This window comes from Bufo bufo, chromosome 2, assembly GCF_905171765.1.
Source record: "Bufo bufo chromosome 2, aBufBuf1.1, whole genome shotgun sequence".
In the NCBI taxonomy this organism is placed as follows: domain Eukaryota; kingdom Metazoa; phylum Chordata; class Amphibia; order Anura; family Bufonidae; genus Bufo; species Bufo bufo.
In genome coordinates, this window is record NC_053390.1 from 104293068 (window position 1) to 104305356 (window position 12289).

General features: G+C 44.7%; 1 protein-coding gene across 1 annotated transcript in view; it reads right to left on the minus strand.

Annotated features, from left to right (window-relative positions):
* The window catches only part of THBS4 (thrombospondin 4), a 59987-nt gene that overhangs the window by 18317 nt on the left and 29381 nt on the right, over positions 1-12289 (minus strand). The window contains exons 11-15 of the mRNA XM_040421374.1: positions 6358-6462; positions 6093-6200; positions 4210-4369; positions 3994-4112; positions 1533-1585 (exon numbers count right to left, since the gene is read on the minus strand). Coding sequence (XP_040277308.1) covers positions 1533-1585; positions 3994-4112; positions 4210-4369; positions 6093-6200; positions 6358-6462 — 545 coding nt within the window. The remainder of the gene's footprint in view (positions 1-1532; positions 1586-3993; positions 4113-4209; positions 4370-6092; positions 6201-6357; positions 6463-12289) is intronic.

The window sequence follows — 12289 nt, forward strand, 5'->3', positions numbered from 1 at the left end:
CACAACAAACTACTCACTTATACCACCTTAAAGGAACCCCCCTGGCTGACGTCTTCCCCATAGCCATTGCAATATTCCTGTTGTAAACCTCTTCCGCTCCCCTGCTGATGCAGTACCCCAGAGAACTACTGCAAAGGGTTGATTACTGCCAAAAGGGTTCATTTAATGTTACCAAGTTAAATGTTGTAATTTATTGTTGAAGCACTTTTCTTTGTGCATCCCAAATAGGCATGGTCAAAATATACAACTTATATTGGTAGACTCTTTAGGTTACCAGGGTGATGGACTTTGCCCACCCCTGGTTAGAGAGTCTAGTCTGCGCAGAGCTACAGGAAGGATATGTGTGTGAGAGTTCCTGCAGACAAGGCCCTCTGTCTCTGAGACTACAGCTGCCAAAGGAGTAACTCTACTACCAGAGGACCCCTGAAGGAAAGAGACCACACACAGCTATTAGAAGAAGACTATACTGTGATATACTTTGGTCTGTGCCTTTTGCTGCTATAGGTACTACTACTCTCATGATCAATTAAATGAAGAAAGACTTTATTTATTGCAACCAAAGGGCCTGATTATTGACTCCATTCTCCATCTGCCGGCCTTGCACCCTGCCCACCACTTAACATGAAGGGCACGCCAACTACTATCAGACAGGAGCCCTTGGAAGTCAGGGAGTACCCTGAGAGAAGAAAGATCACAGTCAAGGCAGAGCCAGGATGAAGATTGCCACCGGGAACAATGGGCACTACTACTACCACCATCACGGCCACAACCACCACGCCTGTGGCTCGCTACACTGACGCTTCCCTGGTCCTGCACCGGTTTCTGTTCACTTGACTTCAGTCATGACGCGTCGAAACATGTGATCACTGCAGCCATTCACTGTCCGCAGATTGCTAACAAAATCCGCATCCGTTCACCATAGTGTTCCATTGTACAAAAAAAATAAAATAAGGTTTTTACCATTGTAAAGAAAACGTATACTTTTTTTTACCGGACTGTGCAGGATACAAGAACGTGATGTGCTGCATTTTTGTATCCTTTGTTTTGTAACGTATACATTAGACGGAGGCATAAAGCGTGATGTGAACCCAGCAGTTTGTAAAACCCCTTTAAGCTTCGTTTTAGTGCAACTTCACTGCCAAATGAGAGCAATTGTGGTGAAATAGCCTGTGACTATGTACAGAAGAGAGGTGAGTGCACAGGGGCTATGGACAGGTGCTCATGGTGCTTTCCCCTCTTCATCTTGTAGTCGGCAGACATGACGGCATGGCTGTATAAAAGCCATGTACAACCTCTGAGAACATTCACAGGAAAAGATTTTACTCCATCTAGTGGCCATTTTAGGAATTATCAGTCAACTTTTTGTTGAAAAAAAAAATTTTTTTGGAGTTTTCTGATATTTGATATATGTCTATATATTTTAAGGCTTGACAATATAGGAAAGTCGCATCCTTAGGACACAGTGTGAGAATACCAGGGTCCTGCATTCCTACAAAGCATGTCTTAGAAAAATGGTGATTTATATACTCTACCTGTCTTGGTTGGTGTCACAGGAATCTCCCACCAGATCGTTATCAGTGTCTGACTATAAAAACAAGAGACGTGTGAGATCATATAAGGGCACTTTGATAGTTCTGCAGGCTAGATAGTGATTATAAGGGCTCATGCACACGACCGTATGTATTTTACGGTCCGCAAAACACGGATCTGCAAAAAAAACAAAAAACAGATGACATCCGGGTGTCGTCCATGTTGCATGCTTTTTTTGCGGATCCACTGTAACAATGCCTGTCCTTGTCCACATACAGAAACGGAATGCACATAGTAATTTCCTTTTTTTTTAGCAGACCCATTGAAGTGAATGTTTTTACATACGGGCTGCAAAAAAAACAAAAAAAACGGAATGGACACGGAAAGAAAATACGTTCCTGTGCATGAGACCTAAGGCAGGAAGGTGGCCTACACCAGGCTCCTGCGATTCAACTTGGCCAAGTTCAACATCTGCATGCAGTTTGTATCTCCTCCCTGTGTTTGTGTGGGTTTCCTCCCATTACAGTCTGATGTGGATGGTGCTAATCTCTGTACCAAGCTGGGGAATATGTTGGCGCTATATAAGCTTAGCTCTTTTCCAGCAGGTTTCCATTGCTCTTTGACCAACAAATACGTCATGGAAACCTGATGGGCCCATTATAAGTCGATGGGGAAAAAAAGAGTTTAATGGAAACATCAAGCAGATGGTAATGATACATCATACAATATTTGGTATGGATCCTGAAGAAACATAAGAAATGACGTCTATGTGAACAGAGTCATTAATTTTTTGATCAAGGTATGAGACCAATGGTGGGGGAAACCTCTAAATACCAGGAATGGGCCACAACACCACTGGACACCCCACATCAGACACTGAGGTACTATATCCCTGCCAGGGCCGGACTGGCCATAGGGCAGACCGGGCATTTGCCCGGTGGGCCGGGCCGAACACAATCAGCCGGGCCGCCGGCTGAGTTTTTTTTATATTTTTTATTAATGTGGCAGCAGCCGGGCAGGAGTGGAGATGAGCGCTTCCATTGTGGACAGCGATACAGATGAATGGAGCAGGGGAGAGGCGTCTCCCTTGCCCATTCCTCTGATAGGCTACAGGCACTAGGCGATGACGTCATCACGCGCGCCGCCCGAGCCGTACAGAGCGGGACACAGGCCGGAAGAGGCCTGCATCGCATCGCTGACAGCAGCATGGAGGTAAGTATATGAGTTTATTGTTTTTATGCAGGAGTCTAGAATGTCTTTAATGAAGGGAACGAAGACAAAGGCTGGGTGGCCATACACTTCAGATGTTGGACCAACCCCTCCATGCACATGAAGGCTTGGTATCTGTATGGGGGTTGTCACATGCATGTAAAACAGTACATGACAGATATCAAATAGTACATGACAACCTCTGTCTAACAAAGCTAGAACCAGCCCTGTACCTCACATGGATCCACAGATCTTCCCATTCATTGCTCCAATTGCTCTGCTAGATTTATTTCAAGCTGGCAGCTCAGGTGGTGTGCACTTTCTTAGGGGGCTCATCCTTTCTATTGCAGTTATTAGTAATTGAAGGATGGAACTAAGCATGTGCTTCCATCTCAATGAGCAGGTCAGAGAAATTAGAAAAAGAGCCAACAGCAGGTGGCGCTATACAGATACATTTTATTGAATAACTCACTGGCTATACTAAATTTTTAATTACATGTAATTACAAAAGCATTCAGATCCTGATACTAAATTTGAAAAAAATGTAGAATATTTTTGGTGGGACAACCCCTTTTAAAAGGAGAAGGTGGATGGTGGAGGATTATATCCATTGAGAACAACATGCCCGACTCTCCTTTCTCAGACATCTGCTGTTGAGAAAGAGACAGGACACCCTCATACCCATGAGATAGTTAGACAGTCCCTCCAAATTCGGTGGGTTTAGTCAACCTTATTTTATTGTCACCTTAACTGAGTTTTCTGGGACTCCTGTACTGATGACCTATGCTCTGGATGGGTCAACAATATCTGATCGGTTGGAGTCCAAAATGGTACCCCCAAAATCAGTGGTTAGAAGAGGCCGCATACCCAGCACATTGCAGTGCATTGTATAGCGGCTGTGCTTGGTAATGCAGTTCAGGCCCATTCACTTGGCTAGGCCATGTGACCAATGAACGTGTCCTCATTGGCCTAGGAAGAGGCCGCACCGCTTGCGGGAGAGCCACAACCTCTTCAAATAGCTGGTCGGTGGGGGTGACGGTGCCTGGAGTCAAGGATAGATCATCAATATATGAATTATGAAAAACCCCTTTAAGAAAGGGAATAAGGGGAATAAACCACTGTACACCAGGTGTTAGGGCACTGGTACTTAACCCATCCTTGGAGTTATGGGTCAAAAGAACTTGGCTAGGTACAGTTCTGATGAATCTCTACGCTGGTCCTTAGTCCTCGTGCCCCAGCCCTTTAACCACTAACCTGATTTGGATTAATAACATCAGGGCAGCTGTCGCAGGCATCACCAACACCATCTCCATCTCTGTCCTTCTGGTCTATGTTAGGGACCCGCTGACAGTTGTCCAGGAAGTTCTTGATACCTTTTATAAAAAATCCATTGGGTCATTTTCCTTTTTTAACCCTACCACGTCATTGCAAATGCAAGATCTAGTTGTAGAAATGTCATCATCTGCGTACCATCTCCATCCATATCATCATCACAGGCGTCACCGTCTCCGTCATTGTCCGTGTCTCTCTGGTCATTGTTCAGTTTAAATCGGCAGTTATCACAAGCGTCCCCAAATATGTCTTGATCACTATTTTTCTGGTTCACATTGGCCACCAGTACACAGTTATCCTAAAATAAAAACCATAAAAAAAAGAATAATGAAAAGCAATGACATGAATATTAAGCAGCACGGCTGTATTACATACACTCCCATTAAATGGTCAGGATCTAAGAGAGCATATATATTAGTGGTCCGAGCAATATCACTAAGGGGATCTCTGGGATTTTAAGAACATTGTCTACCAGAGGGAAATGTAAAATGAAAATATTAAATATAAAGGAAATATATATATGAAAAAAATAAATAAAAATCACACATTAAATCCACCGCTGTTCCAGAGCTGCCACTCTATCCGCCCCTACTGGTCCTACAGCAATGACGTCACATACATTACATCATTCATGTGATCGCTGCAGCCAATCGCTGGCCTTGTGCCATACGGATGGAGCAAATGCTAACTGGACTGTCATATTACGTCACAAAAGCCACTGAAGAAGTCAAGTAAAAGTTTCCTGCAGCGCTTTACTTAACCAGTTAAAGGGGTTATGCCATGAATAATGTAAAAATGAAAATTAGACATCATATAGAACAGGGTTCCTCAACTCCAGTCCTCAGGGACACCCGCCGGTCATGTTTTCAGGATTTCCTTAGTATTTAGCAGGTGATATAATTCGTGTCAGTGCATCAGGACTTACCACAGGTATTCATTCTCGAATCATGGCCGGTAGGTGGGCCCTGAGGACTGGAGTTGAGGAACACTGATATAGAAGATCTCTTTCTAATAAAGCTAGAACCAGCCCTGTACCGCGCAAGGGTCCAGAAATTTCCACATTCACTACTCCAATTGTTATGTTGGATTTATTTCAGGCTGGCAACTGAGGGAGTATGTCCTTTCTTAGACGGCGTCTCCTTTCTGCTATAACTCTTTCCCTGTAACTCCCACAGCTTCTAACAGAAGATATAGCTGATGACAGTTGAAGACTTAAACTGAGTGTGTGCGACCACCTCAGTGAGGTGGACAAAATATAAAAAACAAACAGCAGGTGGCACTATATTAAATTTTAAATGACATGCACTTACAAAAATATTCAGATCTAAGTGTTGGTTTAAAAAAATTTAGAATATTTTTTTTGTGGCACAACCCCTTTAAGTGTCAAGTTAGGGATTCCTACATGGGCACATGCAAGCATCACTGCTGAGGCCAGTGATTGACTGCAGCGATCACGTGAATGAAGTAAGTGACATCACTGTTGCAGGACCAGACGAGCCACCAGAGTGGCAGCTCTGGAGCGATGAGGCTTTTGATGGGTAAGACGATCTATACACAGTGGGGAAGATTAATTATTACAGTCCCAAATATAGACCACACCGGCAGAAGAGGAGCCATATTTATTACAATGGCTCACACTGTTGACACTTTTCTCATTCTTGCGCCATCTCTTGGTGTGATCACATTACATGAGTATTGTGCGGCAAAGAAATTGTGACCCCGATTAATAAATATGATGCAATTCATACTTCTTTTTATCTACACGTCTTGTTTTAGACCCTATAGAACACAGTTAAAAAAAAAATATAGCAAAAAGTGTCTAAAACATAATTTGTCTAAAATTGTGCCAGAACTTCTGTGCCCTTTTCTTACTAAATCCCCCCACTGTATAATGGCCCCACTGCCTCTTACAATCCCAAGCCACAGGTCCAACTTCTCCGTCGTAAGGTATGGGTACTGGGGCTATAGAATTACGTTTTCTTTCCTCGCAGCATTCAATAATGTTCAATAGTACAAATGACCTGCTCATTCGGAATACCGTCACCATCTGCGTCATCGTCACAGGCGTTTCCTATACCGTCCTTATCCGTGTCTTCCTGGCCAGAGTTGGGAACGTACATGCAATTGTCCTGAGAAAAGCAGATGACCGCCATATATTACATACACAGCAATAAAGGGAAGGAGACAAGATAACGATATTTTACAGTTCATCAGTTTTAGACTGGGTTTTCATTTTCTCATTTTTGTATATTTTATTTCAACCGATTAGAAGTAGAAATTGTCAACCTTCTTGCAGTTGGCATCGCTGCACGGAAGAGCTTCATCAGGATATCCATCAATATCAGTGTCTTTAGCACATAAATATCCATTACCAGCCCAGCCGACGTTGCACTGAAATGAAGGCAGAGGAGACGATTGCTTAAAATGCAATCACATAACAATGGAACGGTGCATTGCTTATAATACGTTACAGATTATAATACCGTCTACAGACTATATATTAACATTTCCCCCACAAGCTACACTGAGTAGACACTTTATTAGAGACACCCATACAGAAGCATGTTGGACCTCTTTTGGCCTTCGGAACTGCAGCAATTCATGGTAGCCTAGATTCCACTAGGTTTTGAAATCATTCTGCCCGAATATCGGCCCATAAACCTAGGACAGCTTCTCGCAGCAAAAGATGAAGGTACTGACATGCACTAAACAGCCTGTTCTACCTTGTCCTAAACATGCTCTATAGCAGTGTCAGACAGAAGTTCCTTGGGCCCACCACAGGAAATGATTCTGAGGCCCAACCTGTTTATAGGATCTTAAAAGGGTTATCCAATCCTATAAAATGTCCCCTAATATGCCGGGCCCCCCACACTGAATATACTTACCTGGGTCCCCGCTCCCTGTACCACTCTTAAAACATCCGGTGTCGGGGGGAAGGGGAGGGGGGCCGCCAACAGCAGATGGGGACTAGCCTCCCTAGCATCAGTGTGGGGGGGGCCTGCATATTTGGGGGCTTTTTATAGGATTGGATGGCCCCTTTAAGGACCCTGTTTTATTAGGGGTACATTACTGTCAGAGCTTGGGCACATTGGAGGATCTTTTGGTACTCAGGTTGGCTAGTCCGACTTTGCTCTATAGGATTAAAATCTGAGGACTCTTAACCCTTTTGCTACTAGCGCCGTACATGTAAGTGTGTCGCCAGCAGATAATGTTCATGACCAGCAATAATGCTGATCGCGGACATTAAAGCCCTTCGATGCCGTGATCAATACCGGCATCCCTGTGCGGCAATCGGAAATGCATAGGCTGGGTCTTTCTGAAGAGACCCAGCATATTAGAGCTGCAATTCCTATGTTGGCCAGCAGGTGGCAGGCCAACATAGGAAATTAGCAAGCTGTTTTTCTATATTCCCTATGGGAGCATAGAAATATTCAAAACAAAGTATTGGAGATTGAAGCCTCCTAAACAGGCTACAAAAAAATGAAATTGACTATAATGGGGGCAGGGAGTTCCGGTGGCAGCACAACAGCGCATGCCGAGAGGCGGCCGGAATAAAACTACGACATGTCGTAGTTTTATTCCGGCCGCCTTTCGGCATGCGCTGCCATGCTGCCGCCGAACTCCGCCCCGCCCCCTTATAGTCAATAGGGCCGGAGCAGTAGTCCGGGGGCACATGCGCACTAGCGGCACCACGGAGCTCTGTGCTGCTAGTGTGAAAGGGGCCTTAAAATAAAAAATTAAATACATAAATAATAAAAAATAAACATCATGGACATCGTTGAGTCCAAAAAAACCCGTACTATTAAAATATAAAAATATTTTTCTAATACGGCGAATGGCATAACGGAATGGCCTATTCGCCATTTTTTCATTGATTTTCTTACCCCTAAAATTTTTATAAAATGTGCTAAAAAAAGACACACACACACTCCATAATGGTATCAATAAAAATTACAGATCATCCTACAAAAAAATGATCCCCAACACAGATCAGTAGACATAATTATACAAAATTTATGGGGGTCAGAATATGGTGATGTAAAAAAATATATTTTTTCAAAGTTTTAATTTATTTTTTCAGTATTTGGATATATAAAACCTATACATATGTGGTATCGTTGTAATCGTACTGTCCCAGAGAATGAAGTGCAGTTTTGGTGCAAAGGAAACACCGTAGGGACATAACCCGTAAAACTGTGGAGGAATTAGTTGTTTTTTCCAATTCCACCCCATTTGGAATTTTCTTCCCGCTTCCCACTACATGGTATGCCATATTAAATGGTGGCATTAGAAAATACAACTTGTCCCACAAAAAACAAGCCCACATATGGATATGTGAACGGAAAAATAAAAAAGTTATGGCTCCAGGAAGACAGGGAAGAACAATGAAAACGCAAAAGCCTCTGGTATCCTAAGGGTTAAGGAAAAGCTTCCTGCCATGAAACTGGAGCCAATTCATGACTATGACCCTTGTAGTATGTTGATTGTCCTGCTGAAAGAATCAGTTTACCATAGGATAAACAGCCGCCATGAAGGGATGACCTTGGTTGGCCACAATGCTTAGGTAAGCCCAGGGGTCGGATTCAAATTTTTAACAACAGGTTCCCTACTCAACGGTGGATACATGGCGTTACGACATGTTTACATATACATACACCATACATATGCAACACACATACACCATATACATTTTACACATACATAAATACACTATATACACACACACTACACAAACATCCCACCCAACTAAGGAACTAAACAAGCAATGAAAGTGACCATCTCCAGCATCCTTCCCTCCGCCAGAGCACTGGATCATGACTTAGCAACACGGTTCTCTGATCCAGTTGTAATTTTAACAACCGGATCTGGAGAACCGGAGGGAATTGGTAGAATCCCATGCCTGGGTAAGCCCTATTGTTCAAACCTCAAACACAGGTATTAGAGGTCTGGCAAGAAAACATTCCTTACACCATTAGTCTACCTCCACCAGTCTACCAAGCACCCGAGCACAATGGAAGTCAATGGGAGAACTCGAGCATTAAACCAGGCACCCCGTGCTCTGAATAGGGGAGGGTGTCTGGTTCACATGAAAAGGTCAGAAATTGATGGAAACACCACTGAAATGGTTCGGGAACACCATGGGGAGGATGTCTAGATGCATATTGGACTCCCAGGTCGCTGCTGGGAACGATGTTGTCCGAGTAGTACCCCAATTTTAAAGACTGACAATAATATGCACAAAACCAAAGATAAAATCGATTTTAGAGGAAAAAATTTTAGGAAACATTCTTTCCTGTACATTTACACTTGTATATAAAGTGCAAGTGCTGCCAAAAATTACAAGTAAGAGGCACTCCGATACAACCTTTATATCACATAAGGGAGGACCTCATTCACATTGTGGTGCAATTGTTCAGGTAGTGGGACTCCTACACTCATAAAGCCTATGCACTAAGTGAAAGGGCTGCCAAAAATTACAAGGAACCGGCACTTCAATACACCCTTTATTACACATAAAGGAGGGCATCATACACAGCCTTGATTGATTATGATTGATGGCCTGCTGGTGACCCTCAAAGACTATTGGAGCAAGGGCCTGCTGAGCTGACCCTCTAAAACATTAGGGGCGAGTGCCTGCTGCTGATCTGACCTTCTAAAATTTTAGGGGCGAGGGCCTGCTGCTGAGCTGACCATCTAAAACATTATGGGCGAGGGTCTTCTGCTGATCTGACCATCTAAAACATTAGGGGTGAGTGCCTGCTGCTGATCTGACCATCTAAAACATTATGGGTGAGGGTCTGCTGCTGATCTGACCATCTAAAACATTAGGGGTGAGGGTATGCTGCTGAGCTGACCATCTAAAACATTATGGGTGAGGGTCTGCTGCTGAGCTGACTATCTAAAACATTAGGGGCGAGTGCCTGCTGCTAATCTGACCATCTAAAACATTAGGGGCAAGGGCCTGCTGGTGACTCTCAAAAACATTATGAACAAGGGCCTGCTGGTGACCCTCAAAAACATTATGGGTGAGGGCCTGCTGGTAACCCTCTAAAACATTATGGGTGAGGGCCTGCTGGTTACTCTCAAAAACATTGTGGTTGAGTGCCTGCTGGTGACCCTTATAAACATTATGGGAGAGGGCCTGCTGGTGACCCTCTAAAACATTATGGGCAAGGGCCTGCTGCTGAGCTGACCATCTAAAACATGAGGAGCGAGGGCAGCCTAATAAGCATGTTGATATGATGGAGGAGGAGGACGAGAAAAGGGAGATTGAACCATATACCCTTTTTAGTGGTGGAAGGGGTGCATGGGAATACAGTGTATTTAATACACCATAAAAGCCACATTTAGAGTGCCTTTATGTTCAGCCGCTTTTCTCTGGAGGAGTAGAGAAGTCAGGGGCAATCCAGGCCTTGTTCATTTTTATAAGAGGCAACTGGTCAGCTTTTTCAGTTGACAGGCGGATGCACTTATCAGTTACTATTAGTGATGAGCAATCATGCTCGGCCGAATACCTGTTCGGCTGGAGCATCGCTATGCTCGGCAGATCCAAGTGCTCTGCCGAATAATTTGGGTGCTCAAATACAATTTAATACAATGGAAGTCAATGGGAGACAACCAGACACCCCTTGCTCAGAAGACAAGAAGGTGTCTGGTTCATTAAAAAAGGTTAGAAATTGATGGAAACCCCATCAAAATGGTTTGGCAACAGCACCAAGAGAATAGCTGGATGCTAAGTACGACATACAATAGACGACCACACAAAAGCTATATGCCAAAAGCCAGGTATGTGCCCAATCTATCCATTTATTTATTTATTTTTTAGCCCAAAGTCGTGCTCTCTCACCCCGTGCAACAAAATCGTGCAGCGTGCCACACAAAAAAGGTGCACTAGGTCGCGGTCTATCGCAGGCCCCCTCCATAAGAGAAAGACCCCCCACAAACCATTCCCTATCCCTCCGGGGCCGAAGCTCCTGCAAGGGACTGGCACAAATGGCAACCCTCAGCCGAAGCCAAGGGTACGCCCATCTATGCTCCCGACTTTCGCCTAAGCTGCCACCCAAGGCGTCATCCAGGAGCTTCAACAAAGGTCTGGACTTTCCCCGGAGAGAGAGCCCACGGGGTTTGGCAGGGGGGTAAGGAACCAATATGCCCCCACCAGACCTCGGGGAAGGGGGTACCCGTAAGGGCGCCGCAACCCTGAAAATCCTAGTGACAACACAATGTATAAAAGTGCACACAGTGAACACAAAAAATAAATAAAGTGAATGTGTGCCATAACAGGCCGGACATTCGACCGGAATTATAAAAATTCCTCATCTTGTCAAGACCGAAGCCGAGCAAAGAGAGGTGTGTGCTAAAATTGTGAGAAAGAAAGTGCTGTGTCGACGTGCCATCTCTCAGTGGGATTCCACCCCCAGTGAGTTCCGGCACCCCAGGGTCACCACTCCTGGGGCACTTGCACTTTGGGTTTTCAACACAACTCGACCTAATGACATCGATCCAGCAGCCCGGGCCACCTCGCACAGGACATTTCTGCCCTAATGCTGTACACCCTTCGTGGGCCACTGTGTGGTTCTCTGCTCTCCTCTAATCCCATGGCTCAGCCTACTGCAGACTTCCTCCATGGGCAGGGTTCAGTCCAGGAGCGAGCTCGACTGGACTGATAAGAACAGATAATACACTTGATCTTAGCCAAAAGGCAGAGTCAGCCATGTGTGCCAGAGTCCCAAAAGACAAGACTTCGCTGTCCTCATCAGGAGGATGACTGTCAATCTCCTCATCCTCTTCCTCCTCTGCTACCCATCCATCCACGCTGAACAGATGGAATAAAACTTCCATGGGTACTACCTTCTGTAGCGGAGGCAACCGTCTCCTGCTCCTCCTCCTCCTCATCCAATTTGCGCTGAGAAGATGAACTGAGGGTAGTCTAGCTATCACCCTGTGTACTGTCTTCCCCCATTTCCACCTCTTCCACATGCAAAGCGTCCGCCTTAATTGTGAGCAGCGAGCATTTCAGTAGACACAGAAGTGGGATGGTTACGCTGATAATAGCGTTATCGCCGCTCATCATCTGTGTTGATTCCTCAAAGTTGAGTAAAACCTGACAGAGGTCAGACATCAATGCCCACTCCTCGCTTGTGTTGAGCGGAAGCTGACTGCAAAGGTGACGACCGTGCTGCAGCTGGTATTCCACTACTGCCCTCTGCTGCTCACA